At 45.5% G+C, this 24022-nt stretch overlaps 1 protein-coding gene across 2 annotated transcripts; it reads right to left on the bottom strand.

Annotated features, from left to right (window-relative positions):
* Positions 1-4093: 4093 nt before the first annotated feature.
* On the bottom strand, positions 4094-23707 carry SLC2A10 (solute carrier family 2 member 10). 2 transcript variants are annotated; one of them, XM_020984142.2, is made up of 5 exons: positions 23504-23707; positions 16984-18345; positions 13548-13670; positions 11122-11257; positions 4094-9745 (listed from the first exon to the last, which is right to left on the bottom strand). In XM_020984142.2, exons 1-5 carry the CDS (start codon positions 23505-23507, stop codon positions 9649-9651), a joined length of 1722 nt encoding a protein of 573 aa, XP_020839801.1. In that variant the 5' UTR covers positions 23508-23707; the 3' UTR covers positions 4094-9648. The 2 variants fall into 2 exon arrangements, with proteins under 2 accessions (XP_020839801.1, XP_078005979.1); XM_078149853.1 differs by lacking the exon at positions 13548-13670.
* Positions 23708-24022: the final 315 nt, after the last annotated feature.

Below are 24022 nucleotides of genomic sequence, written 5' to 3'. Positions count from 1 at the left end.
AAGGTAAGGTTCAAGGACGACCATTTGGAGAGGAAATGTGTCGCTCTAACCAGAAAGTGATCACTCTTGTACATACCACCCTCTACCTACAGATACTGGTGCCCTGGGACAAAGCCCCATTCGCACGGTTTCAGATATGGTTTTGGGGGTGAGAATACTAACAACTGGGCGGAATCCAGAAAGACTTCCTACAAGCACCGGTATCTGGGCTGAGCACTGAAGAAGGCTGGGGATTCTGAGAGGGAATGCTTTGCAGTCATTTGGGATGGCCTGTACAAATGGAAGATGGAATGCCGAGTTCAGAGAGCTGCAAGGTTTGGCAGTCATGGAAAGTATGTGCAGGGGATTCATGCAAAATAAGTGTGGAAAGATAGACTATAGCCAGGCTCTAGATGATCTAGGTTATAAGGGCTATGCCAGTTCTAGCATTTCATGACTTTCAATGTCAACCATTCCACCATTCTACCCCCACCTTGGTCCAGAAAATTGAGAGACTGGCAAAATAGATACAGTCACAAACTTCTGGTAAAGGCCTACCTGTCCATGTCTAGAAGGACAACTAGAGGGAAGGGTGTGGTACAGAGGTAACACTTCCTGAGCTGGAAAATTCCAAGAAACTCAAACTCTCCTGGCTGCTGACTGGTCAGGGGCAACTCTGCCAAGGACCACCTGCCTGACCCGATCTCACTCATCACCACAAACACAATTCTCCTAGGGCAATGCCCTCTGACCTACTCCCCTCTTGGCTCCCAATCTTTGTTATTTCAGCTGGGCATAGCAGGAAAACGGAGGTGTGTATGGGGGGGTGTTGACTGTGGAAAAGGGGTCCAGGGAGAGACAGAGTTTGTCCCAGACTCTAGCTGTAGCTGGTGGGTTTTCACAAATCACTCAGGAGGGAGTCACCACCTTTCTCTCCTTCTATGTTCCCAAAGTGAAATGAGCTGACTAAGGAAGATGTGAGTTCAGCATCATTAGAGGCATTAATCTGGAAATTGGATGGCTGACCAATTGCTAGGGTTGTTGTACAGGGGATTTCTGTTCTGCTAAGATGTGGTAAGATCTGCTGAGATGGCTGCTAAGGTCCCTCCAGTTCTGAGATGCTGTAATTCTTGAACATTCTGGAACTGCCCCAGGCTGACTGGTAAGCTTCACTTCATCCTGTGGGAGCCAAGGCTGCACCTCTCTTCCAGATCATCTCTATGCCATGCTGCTTTGAGTGCCTGGTCCTCTTCCATGGGTTGTCTCCATCCATTAGAAGTGAGCTCTTCAAAGGCACAGGTTCTCTCTCTCTCTCTCTCTCTCTCTCTCTCTCTCTCTCTCTCTCTCTCTCTCTCCCTCTCTCGCTCTCTCTCTGTCTCTGTCTCTCTGTCTCTCTCTCTCCCCCTCCTCTCCCTCTATTTCTCTCTCTCTTCCCTCTTCTACCTCTTGTCTCTCTTTGTCTCTCTTTCTGTCTCTGTTTCTCTCTGTCTCTGTCTTTTTCTCTCCCTCCCCCCTTCTCTCCTACCTGTCTGTCTCTATCTCTCTGTGTGTCTCTCTCTCCCCTCTGTATCTATCTCTATCTCTGTTTCTCTCCATCTCTGTCTCTTCCTTCTCCTTCTATTCCCTCCCTCTCTCTCCCTGTCCCTTCCTTACCTTCTCTGTCTTCCCTCTCTCCTCCCCCTGTTTATCTCCGTTTCTTTCTCTTCTCTTTCTCTTCCCCCTCTCTGTCAGTCTGTCTCCCCTCCACATATATATGTACACACATACGTACATATACACACTCAGAGGTCAATCCATCAAATCCCAACAGTTATTAAATCATTAATATCAAGGGGCAGCGAGGTGGCGCAGTGGATAGAGCTCCAGCTTTGGAGTCAGGAGGACCTGAGTTCAAATTTGGCCTCAGACACTTGACACTTACTATCTGTGTGACCCTGGGCAAGTCACTTAACCCTGATTACCTCACCAAAAAACAAAAAAAAATTTTAAAATAAAAATAAAATCATTATATCAAGCTTTGAAGAGGCTTTAGACATCAGTTCATCCAACTGAGTCATTTTACAGATAAGGAAACTAAGACACGGAGGAAGGGAGAAAGCTGTCCAAGAGAACACAGCATAAAAGGGGAAGAAGGGAGACTCCAGTTGCCAGTCCAGGGCTCCTTCCACACGTTGCTGTCTTCCTGTTCTGGGTCTTCTTCCTCCTTCCTAGAACCTCTGCCTTCCCTCTTTCATGCCCCAGCACCCAATTGCCCTCTTGCCCTCTCCCTTACTGCTGTAAGAAAAGACTCTGATAGGAGTCACCAATCTCAGAGGTGGATCCTATTCCTGGGATGGTCACAGAAGTCTTCCTGAAAAAGAAGGAATCAGATTGGAGAAAAGCCTCACAGACCTGGGGATTGAGGGAGAGGGGGCATTCTAGGAAGAGAAGGGGCATAGGATTGAGTAGAAAATTACAGTGAGAACAAAATAGAGGCCCAAAGCCCTTCCCTAAGGCCACGAAGTTAAGGCTGGATTCCTCCAACCATGAGTCAAATTTCCTTGTTTTTCTGTCAGTTCAAGGTTCTATCTGGAAAAATCACCACTTGTGGAAAATTAATTGTTCTTCAGACTCTCATAAAAGGCTGTCTAGAGGGCCTGTCCATCTCCAAAGCTCTGTCTACCCCCACAGTTTCAGCTAAGCCTTCTCTGGCCAGGCCTAGCTCTAGAGGCCTTCCTTCAAGGCCCCCTTCCCCAAGTGTTGGCCAATCTCCCCTCCCATCCCCCACCATAGGGTGTCTACCTAGTTATTAAAGGCACAAATGCCTAAAGGAAGGAAAAAGAAGTGGGCAAAGGAAAAAAGGAAGGAGGGAAGGATCATGTCTACATATGGGACTGGACTAAGACATCTCTAAGATCCCTTCTAGCTGTGACATTCCAGCAGAAAGAACACTGGAGTCCAAAGTCAAGGGTTCCAGCTCCAGATATACTTCCTCTCTCTTACTGGCTTTATGACCTTGGACAAGTTACTTCTCTTTATGCCTCATTTTCTTTTCTCTATCGGCACCTGGGACACCCCATCCCAAACACATACATAAGGGGGTCCTGAAGAGAAGTGACCATAGTTCAAGGCACTCTATGGATCAGCACTCGCTCAAAACTATAGTTTGTAGGCTCCCGCCAGTGAGTTTATATTTACCAACCCTACCAGAGGACACACATATATTCAAAGCAAAAGACATTTAATCAAATAATATAACAAATAAAATGATAGAAAAGATTCCACAGGTTACCACCACACTGGTGGGAAAAGCAGAAAACACCCCCAAAATCCATGTGGCCAAAGCACATGGACCTCTAGAGAGCAAACGCCATCTTCTTGTGATGCCTTCGTTCTGATCAGGCACTGAGCATCCTGTCACGGACTCTCCATCGGGTTCATGGTAGCTCAGCTGCTCTTTGCTACCATCTGCTGAGCCTCAGTTCTTCATACCTGCTGCTCTCTGCCACCATCTACTGGGGGACAGCGTCCGGAAAGCCTCTACTGGATAAGGGCTGGCTAAAGCTCTTTTGGAGCATGGCTGAAGGCTATGAGCCTAGAGGAACTTTTCGATCCTTATCTCCTGGCACAGACCCCAAATTCTTGGATTCAGTGCAGTATAGTGGAGATCTGGAGCACAATGCCAGCTCTGACATTCTATAACTTCCAAAGTCAAACACTCTTCCAAGCCCCACACTAACCTTTATCACAAAAAAATCTGAAAGGTTGACAGAACACAAACATGATAAAAACTTTTTGTTTATGCCTTACCTGTCCCTGTCTAGACAGAGGGCTGTGGTAGTTGGAAGTGGGAAGAGGTGTTTCAGAGTTCAAATCTCAGCTCCATTTACTCCGTGTGACCTTATGAAAGACACTTAACCTTCTTGAGACCTCAGTTCCATATCTGTATGCTGTACCTGGGAGACACACACACACACACACACACACACACACACACACACACACACACACGTCCTAAAAAAAAAGCTATCTTGATTCAAAGCACTCTGTGGATCTGCACTCGCTCAAAACTATTACTCATGGGCTCCCACCAGTGAGTTTATATTTACCAACCCTACCAGAGGACACACATATATTCAAAGCAAAAGACATTTAATCAAATAATATAACAAATAAAATGATAGAAAAGATTCCACAGGTTGCCACTACACTGGTGGGAAAAGCAGAAAACACCCCCAAAATCCATATGGCCAAGGCATATCTGTAGAATGAGAGGATAAACCAGACGGCTTCTATGATCCCTTCAAGCCTTAAAATCCACAATTTGCCTTTTTCCTATCTCCTCCTTTCCTCTCTTGCCTTTAGAAGTTAGGATTACCCTTTCAAAGCAACAGTGTTGTTCAGTCTCTGAGTGGGAGAGGGCTTTTATTAGAGAGTTAGCATGAGGTCATGAAAAAGAGATGGACCTGAAGTCAGGAGGCCTGGGTCTGACATTTCCTAGCTGTCAGACTTAGAGTATGTCACGGGACCACTCTGAGTCACACTATTCTGATTTGTCAAATGGGGATAAGAAGATGTGTATTATCTTCCTCTCTCTGGAAAGAGGTCTTGTGGCCTAAGCAGTCAGCTAGACCTTCTATCTGCAGCACCCCCACCCTCCTACGAATACTTACCTAACAAAGAGTCTCATACCCAGTCAGAGAGGAAGGAAGGGAGGGAAAAAAAAAGCACAGGGGTCTTATAGCTCCATTAAAGTTTCATTGAAAGATAACATCCCTTTCTTAGGGAAGCTTTTAGCCAAGTAGGGAGGGCAGGAAGATAGGAGGGAGGAGAGGAGTACTGAATGACCAAATATTCCCAGAAAGTGACTTTCACCAGCTGGCTTTCTGTCTTCTGGGTTCTCTCACCCTTGTCTCCACCTCTTCTCACCATCAGGTGCTGTGGGTGCCAGATACCCATACTTTGCCCCTTTCCCATGCAGTGACGTGTCCTTAGAGTCTTCAAGAGCTATAGCTATAGTCAGAAGTCTGCTGATTTCTTCTTTCCCCCTAGAGGCAAACTCACAGACTAAGAACTTTGGAATACAGAATGTCAGAGCTGGAAGGGCCCTTACAGAACATCTTGTCCAATCCCCTTGTTTTATAAAAGGGGAATCTGAAGCCTGGAAAGGGGAAAGTATTTGGCCAGCTTCACACACTGCGGCAGATACTTTCTGTTGTCCAGTTGTAGCCTTTCCACTGTGCCATACTGTCTCTCCTTTGAAAAGCGCTATGAAGGGGCAGCTAGGTGGTGCAGTGGTTAGAGCACTGGCCGGGAACTCAGGAGGACCTGAGTTCAAATCGGGCCTCAGACCAAACACTTGACACTTACTAGCTGTGTGACCCTGGGCAAGTCACTTAACCCCAATTGCCTTTAAAAAAAAGAAAAGTGCTATGACCAAAAAGTTCCCAAGGAACTGAGTGCCATTATGTACATAATTTCCCCTACACCCATCTTGGTTGGGGGATGGGGGATGTGACTTATCACTACTAAGCTTATAACTAAATACACACAACATCTAAGCCCTGTGTTGACCCAATGGGAGACAGAAACAAACATCTTCCCTGACATCCAGAAGCTTACTTTCTTATTGGAGAGCTCAGTGGGATACAAATACAATGGACATAGGGGAGAGAGCCCTAACCTAGAAGGCAGGAAAGTTGGGTTCCAGTCCTTGCTAAGCCATTCATCACCTGTGTGACCTTAGGCAATAATGAAACTAGATCTCATTTCTATAGCACTCTTTTGAGTTTACAAAGCACTTTTTATATGTCACCATGGAGCTAGGTATAGTTTCCCCATTTTACAGATGAGGAAACTGAGGTAAAGTGACTTTTCACAAGGCACACAGCTAGTGAGTGACAGAAGCAGGATTCAAACTATGGCTCCTAGCTAGAAATCCAGAGTACTTCCCACCATATCCCAGCTGCCCCAGCTGAGAAGGGACAAGATGATTTCTAGACTCTTGTAGCAATAAAAGTATGTCCAAGCAATCCCTGGGCACCATCTAGTGGCAGAAAGTAGTATTGTCCCCCAATGCACCTGCTGAAACAGAGAGCCTTACTTACTTACTTACCTTCCTGGTGCTGATGCTGGTGTAGGGGAACTGCTGAGCAATTCTAGCCAACCTGAGAATGAGGCTGCCACCTTACTATGGTCCAAGGGATGAAAATCCTGCCCAGTTCTGTCTCTACTGGTCATCCAGGCCATGCTCACCAGCCCTTCCCTGCCCCCATCACTGTTTCAGTCCCCACACTCTCGCCACGAAAAGTATGGCCAGAAAGCACCCCACTGCCCCGTGATTTCAAAATACTTGGAGGCATTCAATATCTGGGATGATCCCAGTGTTTGTGAGGGTGGAATTCTAGTCATTTTGGATGGGCCATTCACCTCATTCTCCCAACCTATCTAGGGCCAAATGTTTAATCAGCTTTGTGACCTTGGACAAGTGACTTTGCCTCTCTGTGACTCAATATCCTCATTGTAAAGCAGCATCATAATCCTTGCCTTTCTACTTCACTTCGAGTATTGAGTCTCCAGTGACATAACGCAAAAGTACTTTGAAACGTATCATTACATGCCAATATGATTGATGATAATTACAACAACTGAGGTCAGTTTGAGAAACAGCAGGTGAGCTGAAGGATAAGACAGAATAAAATTTTACATTTAGAGCTCCTCTAGTCCAACTCTTATTTTACAGATGAGTAAACTGAGGCTAAGCCCTCAGAGATGCGCCTTGACCAAGGTCACATAGTAAGTTAGGAATTGACCTGGGGCTCTGACTCCCTAATCTAGCACTTAATCTCCCATGACATTGCAACTTTTAATTAGCTTAATTAGCTTTTAATTTAACAAGTTTTTAATTAGTTTAATAAGCAGGTTTGTAGATTCATAGGTTGGCAGAGAAGAGACCTTAGCAGTCATATAGTTCAACCCACTTCATTTGACAGAGGAGGAAACTGAGGCCATGGAGGGGAATGATTTGGCCATGGTCATACAGCAAGTTAGTGGCAAAGTTGCATCACGGTCCCAGTTCTCTTGACTCCTCATAGAGTACTCTTTCTACTACACTCTTGCTTAGTATTTATTGGGCATCTGTCTGTGTCTGTGCTTAGTGCAATGGGAAAAGGTTTAGGATTCCTGGCAATGAGACCTTGTGCAAATCACTTAACCTGTCCCATTTCCTCCTCTGTAAAGTTACATGATTTCAAAAGTCCATCCTTGCTCTTCATTAAGTATTGATCATTCTATGGTACTAAGGTTGAAAGGCTAAGGAGGGGGGAAAGTGCTGGAAAAACCCAGTAACTCTCCTGCTTAGGAACCTTCCATAGCTCCTCAGTCCTGCATCATACGACCAGAATTGAAAGGAACTTTAAGCATTAACCAGTTCAAACCCCTTCATTTTACCCAATGATGAAACCGGGGTCCAAAGAGGTTAAGTGGTTTGCTTAAAGTCTAAGCTCCTTGACCCAACATTTAAGGGCCACAGTTTAGCCTGAACCCACTGTATCTCTCAGTGTCCCCTGAACATTACCCCTTGAGTCTAACCAGGGTTCATTGGAACAGCCTTCCCAAGGCAATCTGACACTCTGCTGGGTGGCCTTGAGTCCTGGGAATGAGTCCAGTCCACTAGGGGTAAGTTGATTTAAGCCTCTTCTCCACCTAATGCCAAGTGATGGTGTGCAGGCTCAAAAATGGTCTAATGGCAAGGGTATATTTGGAATCAGGGGATCTGGATTCAAGTCCCAGCTCTGCTACTTACCAGCTGTGAAAGTAACTCTGGGTAAGTCACTTAACCTCTTGGGTTTCAGATACCTCATCTATAAAATAAGAGGGAGATCTCTCTCAGCTTAACATCCTATGAAACTGGGTATCAGACAGGGAGATCCCTATACATACATACTTTCCTCAATCTGGTTGGATCATCCTTCAGAATTCAGAATTTCATGGCTAAATCACAGTGACCCCCTGTGGTAGACCTGAAGAATCTCTTGTTTAGGACACCTAATCTTTCTCTAGCTGACAGCCTTACTCCACACTGATTTGCCCACATTAGGATCCTCTTGGGAATCTTTTGTGTTTGGGACTTTTCAAGTTTGAAACTTCTAGCAACCAAGATAATTGGTACCTTTTTGCCTGTGACCTTTGAGGAGGGAAACTGATCAACCTGTCTTCAACATGGGACCTCAGTGTTACCCACTCTATAAAACACCTATTCCTCTGCATTTTCCCTCTGCCATCTTGACACATGGAATGAAGATGTCCATCAAACTATAAAGAATTTGTTTGCACTGTGTCTTGGGAGTAGCGCTTTGCTAGACCAATGTGGACTCCTTCCTGAGTCCATTGAGATGCATGCTCTTTGGTGACATCCCTTCTTGTATCCCTTCCCCATCCAACTTTGGAAGTATTGGTAATGGCTTCAATGTGTGAGGTGGGGGAATGGAGCAGATGCCACCTTAGTACTCGTGCCTGGTTGCTCTTGCCTCCTTTTCCATGGTCCTTTGGGTATCTTCAGTTAAGCCAAATGGCCTTCCCTTCAACATTCCAAATAAAGGGGCCTGTTGCTCTCAGCACTGGATGGCCCTTTGGGATCTTCAGTAATGTTTCTTTAAGCCAGCCAGTCAATAAACATTTAAGGGCTTACTAGATGACAAGCATTGTGCTAAGTGCTGGAAATGCATAGAGGCAAAAGACAGTCCTTACCCACAAAGAGCTCACAATCTAATGGGAAGACAACAAGTAAACATATACAAACAAGCTATAGACAGGATATACAGGAAATAACTAACAGAGGGAAAGTACTAGACCTAAGGTGGACTGGGTAAGGTTTCCGATAGAAGGTGGGATTTTAGTTGAAGCTTGAAGGAAACCAGGGAAGTCAGGATGTAGAAAAAAGTCCCTAATGGGCCCTAATACCCCCAGAGGGGTCAAAAGAAACCTTGCAGGCCAGGTGCCCAGGCCCAGGAAATCTTCAAAGGTATGAGGGGTCTTGATTTCTTCCTAGAGGTTATGAGGAGTCTGAGGCCTGCCCCAGGGAATATAAGGTTTCTCACAGATAATCTCTAGGAGTTTCAAGGAACCATATAAGGGGGTTAGGGAGTGGTAGGAGAGGAGAATTGGCTGATGTTACCCAGAGTTAGGTCTTAGATCACAGATCCAGAGCCGGGAGGGACTTTAGAGGTGCATCTCATCTCAATACTCAACCATATCAAGTTGGTGCTCATAGGAAAATTCTGCAAGAAATTCTCTGGCAGGACAGTAAGTGAGAGAGAGAGTAAAGAGTTTTGAAAATTGAAATGCCCTATAAGTTGCAATTTTAATTATTATATTTCAGATGTTTAAACACCCTATTATAGAAGCCCAAAAGGAGAAACTAAGGCAGGGCATATCAGTTGAGTCTAGTTCCCTGCTACCAGTCAGTCCAAAGCTGAGAGCAAAGGTTGAGGATTTCCTGATTGTCCTTGAGAAGAGAGGGATTCTGGGGTGGGGAGAGGAAATAACCAGTCATGAAGGTACTAAGGTGACCCTGAACCATCGTGGGGCACAATGATTTCTTATCAGAGAAAGATGAAAATGTTCAGTGACTACATTGACCCCAACTACTAGAGACCTCAGATCTGTGTCCTTCCATGAAGCTGGAGTACCTCAGGAGGCCGTAGACGTATCTACCAGGCTGTACTGAGCCCAGGCTGAGCTGGGTCCTTGGCCCAGACGGCCGCTGATCAATTTCCCAGGAGAGAACCTGTCAGACAAGGAGTATGATCAGACAGTAACAAAAGTGCACAAGGTGGTTTCAGGGACAGGAAGAGAGGGAGCAGGGAGCCCCAAGGAGGGTTTGGAGGTAGGGGCCATACCTAGAGGGTGCTATATCAAGCCTACCCCTAGACTCTATTGAGCCATACTTCATCTACAGGGAACACATGGATCCGGGGACCTATGAGTTCCACAGGAACTTAGTTACCATATAGTCCTGCCATTTTGGGCTTCAGAATCCAAAGTGGGCCCCTAAGTGAGGTGAAGCCTGGGAACTCAACTGTGCCTAGGGAGATTGGTTTTCTATTGTGTCTCCTCACCTGAAACCAACCATAACAACACTCCTATCCTGTTAAAAATCTGATGAAGCTGAATAGCCCTTTTTAGGCTAAAGCAGACTGTGCCATCTGCATCTACTCCCTGCACCTAGTCCTGCTGCCGCCACCCTTTCAACTTTATCTCCTGGGCTCCTAAATTGTGACTACCTAGCTAGGTTGGCTTGCCCAGAATGCCTCCTTGGTTCCTGAGTATCATCTCCCACCACTTACAACCATCATAGCCTCTTCCCTAGGTCTGCATCACTCCTTTGCTCTGGGCCCTGGGCCAGACCTTGAGTCTCATCCTGGCTGGAGCAGGATAGGGAGGAGGAGTCAAAGCCATGTTATGTGAGGACAGGATAAAGGAACTGAGGATATTTAGCTAGGAGAGGAGAAGGCTTGGGGAGGATTTAATCATTATCTTCAAAAATTTGAAGAGTTAGGGCCTAGGTTTAATCTATGGGAAGGCAAGAAAGAACTTGGGCCTACAAAAGGAAGGAAGCTAGAAGGAGGTGGATGTCAGTCTCTCTCCCTAAAGGAAATTTCCATCCCCTCTTACCTTAAAGGAAAAACTTGATAACCATTTGGAGCTGTGGAACTATGGAAAAGGCTAGCTCATGGCAGAGTGAGCTGTGCAGTGATGGTTGTGTTCTAGAAGATGCTAGGTGATGGGATAGGTAAGGGATATTTCAGGGGAGATTCCTGCAAGGGGTAGGAAGTGGACCATAGGACCACCAAGGTCCCTTTCAGCTCTAATACTGTGATGCCAGGATTCTATGGCTCTGATTTTATGATTCTTGGGAACTGGGTCCAAAAAAAAAGCTACGAGGGCATGAGAGAACCAGTAGGCAATGTGAGTTGGGTCCCAGAAGTGAGTGGGGTGGCATCTGAGGCCAGAAAGAAAGGAGGGCAGTATTGGGAGGAAGGCAGGATACAGACCATAAAATCCAAGAGCTGCTTATCAGGGCTTTATTTGCTCCATCACAGGTATAGGGGGGCAGTTTGTGGAGATTTTAAGCCTCTGGCCTGACCCGTTGGTGGCACATACCGTCTTCTCTGGAACTGTTGGTCTATCTCTGCCAGGGACTGGCCTTTGGTTTCAGGGACAAATAAATAAATGAAACTCAGGCCAATCACAGCCATCAGCCCATAAAGCAAGAAGGTCCAGGACAAGCCGATTGCTCCTAAAGAGACAAAAGGGACAATATGTGCAATGGTTTGCGGTCACAGGTGACAAGTAAAGGTCAAGGATCTTTGTGTTAGGCAGTGATCTGACTCTTTTAGGAGTTAACAGAGCAGGAGCTGATACTTATTCTGAGTTTCCAGAGTTCACTAAGGCCAGTTCCCTTAAGGAGACAGTGTGATAAAGTGGAAAAAGTCTTTGCTCTACAGACAGAGAAGCTGGGTTCAAATCCTGTCCTTGACACTTACCACCTCTGTGACCTTGGGCAAATCACTTAACTCCCCCTGGTCCTCTGGTTCCTCATCTGTAAAATGGGGGGGTTGGACTAGATGATCTCTGAGGACCTTTGCTGCCCTAGATCTATGACCCCCTTTATCCCATCAGGATAGGAAACAAAGGCCTTGGAAGGGGAAGAGTAACATACAACTACTCATCAATGAACAGGGGGGCAGCTAGGTGGCATCGTAGTGCACAGAGGGCACTGGGTCCTGAGCCAGGAAAATCTGAGTTCAAATACAGCCTCATATGCTTAATAGCTTTGTGACCCAGGGCAAGTCACTTGCCCCTGTTTGCCTCAGTTTCCTCACGAGCTGGAGAAGGAAATGTCAAACTATTCCAGCATCTATGCCAAGAAAACCCCAAATTGGGTCACAAAGAGTCAGACATGACCAAAAAGGACCAAACAACAAAAATCAATCAATAAACATTTATTAAATATCTAATATATGCCAGGTACTGGGCTAGAAAATAGGAATACAAACACAAAGAATGAAACAATCCCTATTCACAATGAGCTTGCATTTTATTGGGGGAGTCATATGTATGTAATATAAAGAAATATATGTGTAAAAATATATGTGATAAAAAAAAATGTGTAGTTTAATGAAAAGAGCCCTGGATAGGAAGCAGGGAACCTGGGTTCAAGGTCCAGCTTTGTCACTTAGGATGACTGCATTTAGAGCTGGAAGAGGCCTTCACTTTACAGGAGGCTCTGAGAAGTTACATAGCTTGTCCAGGGTCACAGAGTTTGGATTTGAACCAAGGCATTCTGACTCTAAATCCAATGCTCCTTTCCCCACACCATGCTGTTATATGATCTCGGAAAACTCACTTGAGTATTCTGAGCCTCAGTTTCTTCCTATGTAAAATAGTGATGGGGGTGTCAGAATTTAGATCTGGCCCAGGGGTATTAAAGAATAACATCTTTTGAGCTAGAATGGAACCTGGTTCGGTTCCCTTATTTTACAGTTGAGGAAACTGAGGCCCAGAGGCACGAAGTAATTGGCCCAAAGTCACACAAATAGTAAGTAATAAATACAGAATTTGAACATAGGTTATCTGATTCAAAATCATGATAATCTCTAAGTCCAGCTCTATGATTCAGAGTGATCTGCCTAAGGCCACACAGTGAATCTTTTGCCACAGGTTAGTCAATAAACATTTATTAAGTTCTTACTATGTGCCAAGTCCTATGTAACTAAGCATTGGGGATACAAAGAAAGGCAAAAGACGGTCCGGTCCCTGCCCGCTAGGAGCTCATAGTCTAATGGGAGAAACAGAAGCAAAAATCTACATACAAAAATGTCATATACAGGACAAATTGGGAATAATCAACAGAAGGAATGCACTGGAATTAAGGAGACTCAGGAAAGGCTTCCTGTAGAACAAGGTTTCCTAAACTTTTCCCACTCATTTGAGTTGCAATTGGCATTGTGTGGCCTGAGGGCATGCACAATGCAAAGTACACATGCTTTGTGTTCAGAACCAAGGCTGCAGTGAAGTTCCTCGACGCAACATGGGCAAGTGCTGCCAGAAACACCTTGGATTCATTACATTGATTTTGAATTAAATTTTGGTTGTTGCACATTCAGAAACCTTTTACTGTTGCCCAATGTTCACGACCCCATGTGGGGTTGCAACCCATAGTTTAAGAAGCACTTGCTAAAAGGTAGGATTGTTAGCTGGGACTTGAAGAAAGCCAGAGAAGTCAGAAGGTAGAGATGAGGAAGGAGAACCTACAAAGCTAGTTCTAGAGCCTAGGTCACCTGATTCCAGTTAATAAATGTTGACTTGAACTAAATTGAAATAACACTATACAGAACTTTTTCAATTATGGTTTCACAAAGGAAGAAGGATTTTATTCCCTTATCCCCAGTCCCCATTTCATACCATGTCAGCCAGTAACAAATACCCACCTACCTATACCCCTGACATCCAGGGCCCCCAGACACTGACAAAGCCCATGCTTGCCACTCTCCTACAGGCAAATTGACTTAAGGACAGTTACTCACCAATCAGATCCAGAAAGGAGAGGCTGATCAGCAAGTTGGCAGCCCAGTTAAAACTATTGCAGAAGGCAAATGCCCGTCCTCGGATTTCAGCTGGATAGATTTCACTGAGGACCAGCCAGGTGACTAGGAGAGAGATGGGATGGGGGAGGATTCAGGTCAAGTCATCCTTAAAGGGCTAAACTGAATACGAGATCTGTGGCTGAGCGCTAGGTGTAGGAATGGCTCTGGGCCAAGTAGTAAAGAAAATAGCACTGGATTGGGGAAAAGGAAAAGGCAGCCCCACACTCACCAGGGTTAGAACCAGAGTTCAGAGCTTGTGAGCTTTCACTCCCATATCCCACCCTAAGGGTAAACAAGGATCACAATCATTAAGACCAAGGGAAGAAAGGGAGGAGAAACCTGTATAGTCAGATGGAACCTCTACCTGGAGAGCAGAATGTTGTGTCACCTCTTATCTATAGATGAAGTAAGTAGCTGCCTGCCCAGTGTGATCTGGGGTGCACAGAACAGGTCATCATGTCCTGAAAATCTCCCCCTCCCTACCACTCCTGGTTTATCAAATTCTACAATTTATTATTTTGGGTCACAAAGCCTTTCTTTGAGCAGTTAGGTGTCACAATGGATAGAACATTGGGCCTGGGGTCAACAAAAACTGAGTTCAAATCTGGTCTCAAATACTTAATGGCTGCGTGACCTTGGGCAAGTCTCTTAACCTCTGTTTGCCTCAATTTCTTCAATTTTAAAATTAGGATAATAATAGCCAACTTCTCAGGTAGGTTGTGAGAATCAAATGACATAATATTTGTAAAGCACTTAGCACAGTACCCTGGCATATAGTAAGTATTATATAAATGCTACTATTAGCTTACTGATATGCAAAGAGACTGTAGAACAGTGATTTGGGTGTCAAAGGACTTTGGTTCAAGTCTCAACTTTACCATTAATTCACTGTGTGACTTTAGTCAAGTCACTTTCTCTCTAAGATTGATTTTTCTTCTATCTATAAAATAAGGTTAGACTCAATGATGAAAGGCAGCTAGGTGGCTCAGTGGATAGAGCGCTGGGCCTGGAATCAGTAAGACCTGAATTAAAATCCAGCCTCAGACATTTACCAGCTGTGTGACTCTGGTCAAGTCACTCAACCCTGTTTGCCTCAGTTTCCTTGTCTGTCAAATAAGCTGGAGAAGGAAATGGCAAACCTGTCCAGTATCTTTGCCAAGAAAACCCCAAATGAAGTCACGAAGAGTCATACACAACTGAAAAACAACAAAAGACTCAATGATGCCTAAAGCCCTTCCCTGCCCTAATAGTCTATGACCTAAGCTTAGGTCAAATTTATGCATTGCCATCTATAAAATGGGGCTGTACTATAGGGTCTGGGGAGGAATAACCAAAATATGAAGGACTTTGTAATGTATAGCATTTAGTAATAGAGTTAGAAAGGAAGGCACAGAACATAGAATGCTAAAGATGGAGGGTATTTAGAACATATGGTAACATAATATTAGAGTTGGAAGGGTCCTTAGAAATTGAACACAAAACATAGAATATTCGAGCTAGAAGGGCCTTAGAAGATAGAACATAGAATATTAAAGTGGGAAGGACTCAGAATATAGAATGTGCGGCAGCTAGGTGGCGTAGTAGATGGAGCACAAACCCTGGATTCAGGAGGACCTGAGTTCAAATCCAGCCTCAGATACATAACACTTACTAGCTGTGTGACCCTGGGCAAGACACTGAACCTCATTGCCTAGACAAAAAAAAAAAAAAGAATACAGAACATAGAGCTGAAAAAAGACCTCTTAACATAGAGCACAGAATGTCAGAATTGGAAAGCATCTTAGAACTTAGTCATGAAGTCCCTTCCCTTCATCTGTCAGGCTCAGAAGGGTCCCTTGCCCAAGATGGAGGCATGTTCAGGCCTCCAGAGGCCAGTTCTCCAGACTCCCGGTGATTTGCTCTTTTTACTACCTCATGTAACGCCTGCCCATTCTAATCAGGTGTCTCCTTATAGACTAGAAAATAGAGATTTGCTCAAGGTCACATGGTAAAAAGCTGCCAGAGATGCGATCAAAACCCAGTCATTTCCTGATGCTGCTTCTAGTGCCCCTGCCCAGCAGCACAGCTACCTCCTAGATGAAGCCAGTTTGCTGTGCCCTAATAACTAACCTGGTGCTAAGGTAGTGTGGTATGGTAGAAAATGTGTGAGAATTGGAATCAGGGCTTGGGTTCAAATCCTACTTCTATGAAGAGAACACAAAGAAGTGTAGACAAGCAGGACAGCTTTGAAAGCTAGAGGTTAAATTTGTTATATATTCAGAAAGCAGAGCAAGCCGTGCATGACAGAGACCTGTAGTTTCACTCTCTGTATGTGGAAATGCCTATTGTTAAATTTTTTTTTAAGTCAATAAGAAAAAAAATGTTTTATCCCATTTCTCCTACTTACTACCCACGTGACCTTGGGCCCTTTAATCCTCGTGGCCTAAGCTCCTGGTCTGTAAAATGAAGAGATTGGTCTAGATGACTGCAAAGGTACCTCCCAGCTCTAAATGTACAATCCTTTTGGGGGGCTTTTGTAGCATCTCCTGGCATAGGCATTTGGTGTTCTTGTACTGCCCCTAGGTCCTCCTAGGAGGCTTCACAAAAGGGTGAAAAGAGCTCTATAGACAGAGTCAGGATTCATATGCCCAGATCTGTCACAAGATACTTTAATTCTCTAAGTCTCAGTTTCTGTTTCTATGAAATGGGTATACTAATATTTGTACTATCTCATAAAGTTGTGAAGCTAACCCATGGCAGGTAAAGTACTATATAAAGGTAAGGGGTGATTGATACTATTACCTGGTCAATAACTCACATTTCTACTGTGCTTTACAGTTTATAAGACATTCTCCTCACAACCCTGTGAGTTTAGGGGAAGAAGGTAATGATGATGATGACAATAGCTAATGTTCTTACAGTGTTTTAAGTTTTGCAAAGTGGTTTGCACACATGATCTCATTTGTAATTGTGGAGGTAATGTCACTATCATTATGCCCATTTACAGAGAAGGGAAGTGAATTGCCCATGGTGGTCACAACACTAACAGGCATCAGAGCCAGGGTTCAGACCCAGGTTTCCCGACTCCACATCACTTAGAACATTCTCCACTCCACTTTCTCTCTAATAAAGACTTAGAGAATGACTGGGTTTTCTCTCTCCAAGGAATGGTTTATTTATCCAGAGAAATGACTAGTGGAATTTCAGGATGGCTGATGCTGGGGAGAGATTTCCAGATGGGAGGAAATCTCAGGGGTCCCTCTGCAATCATGACAGATGAGGGGCTACCTACTCTGCCTATACGTAAAACTGGATTCAATCACCACTACTAGGATGGGTTCTGAGGATTCCTTGAGGCTAGGAGTAGCTAAGGGCAGGCCTGGTTGCATGCACTTACTTGGTCCAAATCCAAAAGAAAAGGCGCTCACAAATGCCATCATGCAGAATAAGGCGATCCAGTTTAAGACCTTGTGTTCGCGGGTCGAGGAGTCGGTAACCAGGTTATTGGCGCCATATGCCAGTGTGCCGTGAGTTGGAGGAACAGTTCCCTGAACCCCAGGGGAATTAGCAACTGTCCCTCTAGCTTTGGGACCAGATGTGTCCATCTTTAAGGAAGTAAATCTTGTGTTGGCATAGCCTGAACTCCCTTGGTTCCTGCTGGCCCCTTGGAGAGGAGGCAGGCTGGGGTCTACCTGAAAGGCAGGAAGCCTGGAGGCAGAGGTTGTGTTGAGTGCCCCAGCAGGCATGTGGCAGCCCTGGGTGGGGTCCATCGACACAGTAAAGCCAACTAGCCCAATGCCGCTGACCGAGACGGCCATGACAGCGCAGCCAGCCATCAGCAGCACCCTCCTCCCAGCACGGTCCACCAGTCCCATAGCCACCAATGTAGCAACCACTTTCACCCCTCCAAGGCCCACAGAAGCCAGGGTGGCTGAAGAGCCCCCTCGAAAACCCACAGAGCGGAATATGGTAGATGCATAGCAGAGCACATTGGGTTGGCCGGTGAGCTGCTGGAAGAGCACGAGGCCCAGGCCCACGGCCGTCCGGCCCCGCATGTTAGCCTTGGCCCAGAATAGGCTGAAGAAAGAGTACTGATTCTTCCTGTTGGGGCCGGCTGTGGTTTCTGGGGCTTCCTCGAGGCCTTGGAGGGGAATGAGGCCCTTATGGGTCTCCGATTCAGACTTGCATTGTGGAACCAGGCTTGGTGGAAGGAACACGAGGCTGAGAGACTGCATGAGGGCCGGGGCAGCTGCCCAGCCAAACATGTGCCGCCAGCCCTGCACTGTGTCAGCAAGCACGTAGTTGAGAGCGTAGGAGACCAGGATACCCACGGTTATGCCCACTTCATACAGGGACACCAGCACACCCCGATGCCGAGGTCCCACCAGTTCTGAGACGTAGATGCAGCAGGCCATGGAGGACAGAGAGATGGCAAAGCCCACTGTGCCTCGGCCCATGGCCAGCCAGGCCAGGGAGCCTGCCAGGCTCAGGCTCAGGCTGCCAGCCAGCAGCATAACATTGCTAAATAAGATGGCTTTCTTCCTCCCATACCGGTCGATGAGGAACCCTCCAACTAAGGAGGCTAGGAGAGCTCCAAGGAGCAGGGTCCCCACCAGGACCTCCTGCTCAAAGCAGCTGAGCCCAAAGTCTAACTGTAACTGCAGCAATGCCCCAGAGATGATGGCCAACTCATAGCCAAAAGTCAGTCCTCCCAGCAAGGAGACAGAGGCACACAACAGAAGGACAGGAGAATGCAGTCCTGAAAGGCAAAGAAGAAAATTATGGGCTCCAAGAGCTGCCTCTGCCTCTCATGGCCTGGGCAAGGGAGGCAATATTTCTTAGTGAGTCCTCTGATAATAGGGAACGGGGGCTTCTGCATATCAGAATTTCTTGGTTAACTGAATTAAATAATGCAACTGCTTCTGTTTGAAGTTTATCGAAAATCTTGCTAAAAGGTGCCTTTTCCTGCCTCAGTAAATAGAGTATGTTTAACATAACGGAAGCTGTTTTTCATGGAAGGGATCTCCTAGACCCCCCAGGTGATTACTCTACTTAATAACTTGTGTCTAAAGCTATAGACACAAAATATGGATACTACAGCCAAAATCATTAAGTCCAACCCATGATTTTTATAGTTAAGAAAACTAAGGCACAGAAAGGAGAAAAGACTTTCTTAAGGTCACACAGTGAGGAAATGGAAAAGATGGAACCATGGGCGGAGTTCAAACCACTCCTTGTGACCTAGGTGGCATAGTGCTAGACTTAGAATCAAAAAAATGGGGATCATAATTTGTTCTCCTAGTTAGACAGCTAGAAGGTGCAGTGACTAGAGCCCAGAGCCTGGAGTCAGGAAGACCTGAGTTCAAATTTGGCCTTGGATACTTACTAGCTATGTGACCCTGGGCAGGTCACTTAATCTCCATTTGCTTCTTTTTCCCCATCTGTAAAATGGTAATAATAATAGCACCTACCTCATGGGCTTATTAGATTAAATCCAAATTAAATGAAATAACATACATAAAATGTTTTGCCAACCTTAGAGAGTTATATAAATGCTAGGTATTAACATTGCTGTTATTTTAATAAATCATTGGTGGTTTTTTTTTAAATAAATGCTTATATTTTCTTGTCATTTTCTTCTTTTTCATAGTGTCACCTCCATTCTAATCCCAGGAATCCAAAGGTTCTAATTAATCAAGGTTTTACTATATTATTTAATTCACTGGCCCTTCTTCCTCACTTCCTTTCCCGCAGCTCGTCAGTTGAGGAGACTGTTAATTCTAACATGTTTCTTCACATGTATACACACACACACACACACACACACACACACACACACACACACACACTCTGTCACCATCCTAGCTCAGGCCCTCATCACCTCTTATTGCAACAGCCTCCTAAAAGGTTTCTCTGCAACCAATCTCTACCTCTCCCAAACTAACAAGCCACCAAAATGATCTAAAGACATAGGCATAACCATGTAACTTTCTTGCTCACAAACCTTTAATGACTCCTCCGCCTGCTTCACTCTGTTTCTCTCTTTCTTCTACATTTTCTTTCTTTCTTTCCTTTTTTTTTTTTTGAGGCAATCGGAGTTAAGTGACTTGCCCAGTGTCACATAAGCTAGTAAGTGTCTAAGGCTAGATTTGAATTCAGGTCTTCCTGACTCCAGGGCTGATGTCCTATGCACTGTGCCACTTAGCTGCCCCAAAATGTTCTGGTCTTATTTCATACTACTCCCTTTTCTGACATTTACATTCTAGTCAAACTGAATTGCTAGCTGCTTCCCAAACTCATTCTGCCAGCTTTCACTTCAGTGCATTCCCACAAGCAATTTTCTCTGCCTGAAATACACTCCTTCCTCATCCCTGCCTCTCAAAATTATGATTTCCCTTCAAGATTGTGCTCAAGCACCTTTTCCATGACAGCCAGTCAATTTCCCCTCTACTAATATTTACTTTTTTACATATTGTAATCACCTTCACCACCCCACCCCCAATGTAAGCTTCTACAGGGCAAGAGCTATGGTATTTTTGTCTTTGTATGCTTAGCACCCAGCCCAGTACCCTTGTACCTAGTAGGCATTTGATAAATAATTGTTGAATTGAACTGAATTCTAGCTCTAACATTCTAGATCCAAATATAGCTCTGACATTCTATGTTCTAAGGTCCCTGTAGCTCAGATACAATAAGCTCATGGTCTAATTCTCCATTAGTTCTAACAGTCTATATTTTAAATTCCTAGCTCCAGCATTCCATGCTATCAGGTCCCTTAATTCTGGCATTCTATAGCCTAAGATTCCTTCTGGCTCTGACCAATTCACGTTCTAAGGCCCCTACAGTTCCAGCATTCTTTAGGCTACAGTCCTTTCTGGCTCTGACATTCCATGTTCTAAGGTTTTTCCAGCTCTGGCTTTGAATGCTATATGCTTCTGGTTCTCACATTCTATGTTTTCAAGTCCCTTCCCACTTTGACATTTTCTTATTCTTTTTCCAGGTCATGAATGGCCACAGTGAAAGCACAAAGTATGCAACTTCCTGGCTCCTCACAGGGCCAAAGGGAAAGAAATGTCAACATCACGTTGACTGTCAATAAAGTCCAACCAGAAAACCCTACAGGGAGGCCTTATGATCTCAATCAGACCTTTCTTGCTCACTGCTGGTGGCCCCAAAAGATCCATGCCCAAACTGTATACAAGGAAGTTTTGAAAGTTTTGAAAAACTAGAAAAATGTTAACCAAATAAGGTGAACTTTAGAATGTATCCTTGCCTAACTGAGGCAGGATCCAGAGAAAATGTTCATGCAGTATGCTAACGGCTATGCTAATATGCTAACGCAATAATACAGTTGTAATAGACATCTTTGGAAGACAACCCAGTTAGAGGCAAAAATGGCATGGGTGGGGGTCGGGGTGGGGAACAGATGTTATGTTTAAGTGCAGAGATGGAGAGAAAAGAAAATTCTCCAGACTGGAGGACCTGGTGAGAGGGGGTGAGGGAGGAGCAGGAGGAGGAGAAGCACATTAGATACCCAGAGCCAGGATAGTTAGAAACTGGGGCAAGGGCATTGGTCTTATTGTCAGAAGACCTGACTCTACCATATAATTAAAGGGCCCAGAAAAGAGGGCTTAGTTTAGGCAAGATCTCTTGGAATGGCAGGTGAGGAGTGAGATATCACAGAGTTCTAGAACTCTCAGGGGTGGGGAACCTGCCGACTGAACCAGAGTTCTGCCTGAGTAAGGCCTGAAGCAACCAGCCAGAAAGAATGTCATTTCCTTTGGGTGTGATGGGGCTGAGGGAGAGAGCTGTTCATTAAAACTGAGAGTAAGGTAGGAATCAGAAGGTAAGAGAAATGACCATAAAACTGACATACCTACTTGTTATAACTACTCAAACAGATTCAATTGAACAGCTGTCAATAGCCTGTTTGAATAACGATGTGTACTCTGAGTTTTTCCTTCAACGCACAGAAGTAGTTTTAAACTCACTGGGCATCCATTATGTGCAGAGATCATTCTAATAATAATAGCTAGCATTTATATAGTACTTTAAGTACTTTGTATAGCATGCAAAGTGCTTTCCAAATATGATCTCATCTGATCCTTACAACAACTCTGTGGGATGGGCGCAAATATCCAGATTTTATATATGAGAAAACTGAGCCTGATAGAGGAGAGTTAAGTTGCTCAGGGTCACATAACTAGTTAGTACCCGAGGCAGGACTCATATTCAGGTCTCCTTGACTCAAGTCCAGGGCTCTAGCCACATGACACATAACCACTCTACTTTAGACAAGGGAAGCAGAACTAAAGAAGCAAAGACTGACATTGGAAAAGCTTCTTACCTCTTGAGTAGCAGCAATGGAAAGTTACTAGCTGTGAATACAGCATGGGCAGCCTTCTCTGTGGACAGTTCAGGACCAGACTGACCACACTGGCTACTCTAAAACCCATTCTCTGATTCCAAATCCAGCTTCTGCTACTTATTACCTCTCTGACCCCAGGCAAGTAAATTCACTTCTCTAAATCTTAATTTACTCTTTAGAATAAGAGAAGCTAGATGTAGCACCCAGGCTTTTAATCTTGGCTCCTGGAGAGACTGAGGCCCTTAGATCTTTGGAGTTTGAGAATTCTGAGCTGCAGTTTAGCTGCAATAGAACTAAAACTGATTTAGTATCTACATTGCCTGGCATGGATACAGGCAGCCATCAGGCTGCCTAAGGGTCCAACTGACCCAGGTCAGAACTGGAGCAGGTCAAAGTTCCATTGCCATCTACAGCAGACCCAGAAGTGGTAGCTCTGCTTCCAGCCTAGTCAGGAGATCCAGGCTCTTAAAAAAAAAATGATCCCTAGGTGGCGAAGCGGATACAGTACCAGCCCTGAAGTCAGGAGGACCTGAGTTCAAATGTGAGCTCAGACCAAACACTTGACACTTACTAGCTGTGTGACCCTGGGCAAGTCACTTAACCCCAACTGCCTTTTTTTAAAAAATGATCCTAAAGTGGTATAAGGAAAAGAACCCTGGATCTGAAGACATAAGAAACATGGGTTTGGACTTTGAAGTCATGAACCACCTCTTTGAGGCTGGTTTCTGCACCTTTAAAATGGAGAGGAGAGGGTGTGGAGTATTGGACAATAAACAGACAAGAGGATTTGGAATCCAGAAGACTTAGGTTGAAGGCAAAATTTAGGAAATTTGCTAAAATGTAAGTTATGGTTTATGGATCTGCATAGGTGGTTGGAACATACGGTCATGGTGGGGAGGGAGAAAGGGAGGGAGGGGATTAGGAAGAGAGAGAGAGAGAGACACGCACACAGGGACAGACAGAAAGACAGAGAGACAGACACAGAGAGGATAAGGTAGACTCCAGTAGTTTGGGTAGAACTCCTCTTGAGGAGGTTTTTGGGACAACATGGACAAGAGTGAAGGATGGCCAGGCATAGATAGATGGCTGGAGGGAATATCCAAGTTCATGAGATCACAGATTAAGTGGAGTATCTGGGGTAACTGAATACTTGAACAATCTCACCGGTTGTTTTAAGAAGAGTGCTTTTGTAAACCTTAATGCGCTATGAAAATGTGCATTAGCAATGGTAGTTGTAAAATCGGGACTGGGACAAAATCAGGCACTTGGGTAAACTCGGGTTATCTCCCAGGATGGGAGTTGGGGCATAGGAGGAAGTGAGTGGATGGGAAGTGGGGAGAGGAAAATAGGGAGAGGAAAGAGGGTGGAGCCCGAAGAGGCGGCCAGGGGGTCCCAGGGGAGGAGGGCCCAGGAGCCCACAGAGTTTGGGAGGAGCGGTGGGAATTGGGGGCACGGCCTCATGGGGATCCCCCCGAGTTTGGTGAAGCCCTGGGAGGGAGCTGAGCCGAGGGTCGGGGCTCCCCTCGCTCCGGGGCCGCCTCTTACTTACCCATGGCTAGCCGGGCTCGGCAGTGCCGGGAGACCCGACTTGGTCGGGGGCGGCAGGGAGAGCGGAGCGCATCCCTCGGTGCGGCCCCGCCGCCGCTCCGCAAACTTTCTGGGTATCTCCTCCCCGCCTGATCCCCGGCTGCGCCCGCGCCACGTCGGCCAGCCCCCGCCCCAGCCCCGGCCCCCGAGGAGCTGCGAGAGGAGGGGCGGAGGGAGGGGGCAATATACCGGGGCCCGCCCCTGCCCAACCAGCCCCAATCCCTGGGCCTCACGCTGGACAGACGCTAAACTCTCGGCTCCGCATCTCGGACCAGAGAGGACCTGTGCTGTAGGTAATGAACGCCAAGTGCCCAGGATCCGGAGTCGGAAGCCCTAGGTCCAAATCCCCATTCTGCTATCGCTTGTCTTTGTGACATCGGTCAAGTCTCTTCTCTTCTCTGAGACTCAGTTTCCCTAACTGTAAACGGAAGGTGTTGGAATAGATGTGATCTCTAAGGAACCTTCTATCTCTGAATCCGGT

This window comes from Phascolarctos cinereus, unplaced genomic scaffold (assembly GCF_003287225.1).
Source record: "Phascolarctos cinereus isolate Bilbo 61053 unplaced genomic scaffold, phaCin_HiC Scaffold_2;HRSCAF=192, whole genome shotgun sequence".
Lineage (NCBI taxonomy): Eukaryota > Metazoa > Chordata > Mammalia > Diprotodontia > Phascolarctidae > Phascolarctos > Phascolarctos cinereus.
This window is presented reverse-complemented; position numbering and strand designations above follow the sequence as displayed.

Excerpts from the sequence above, each read along its gene's own strand:
- SLC2A10 (XM_020984142.2), bottom strand. Across the intron at positions 13,671-16,983 it reads TTCTTTTGGATTTGGACCAA|TCACCTGGCTGGTCCTCAGT; the intron begins GTAAGTGCATGC and ends TCTCTCTCCTAG. Across the intron at positions 9,746-11,121 it reads CAACAGTTCCAGAGAAGACG|GTTCTCTCCTGGGAAATTGA; the intron begins GTATGTGCCACC and ends CTTGTCTGACAG.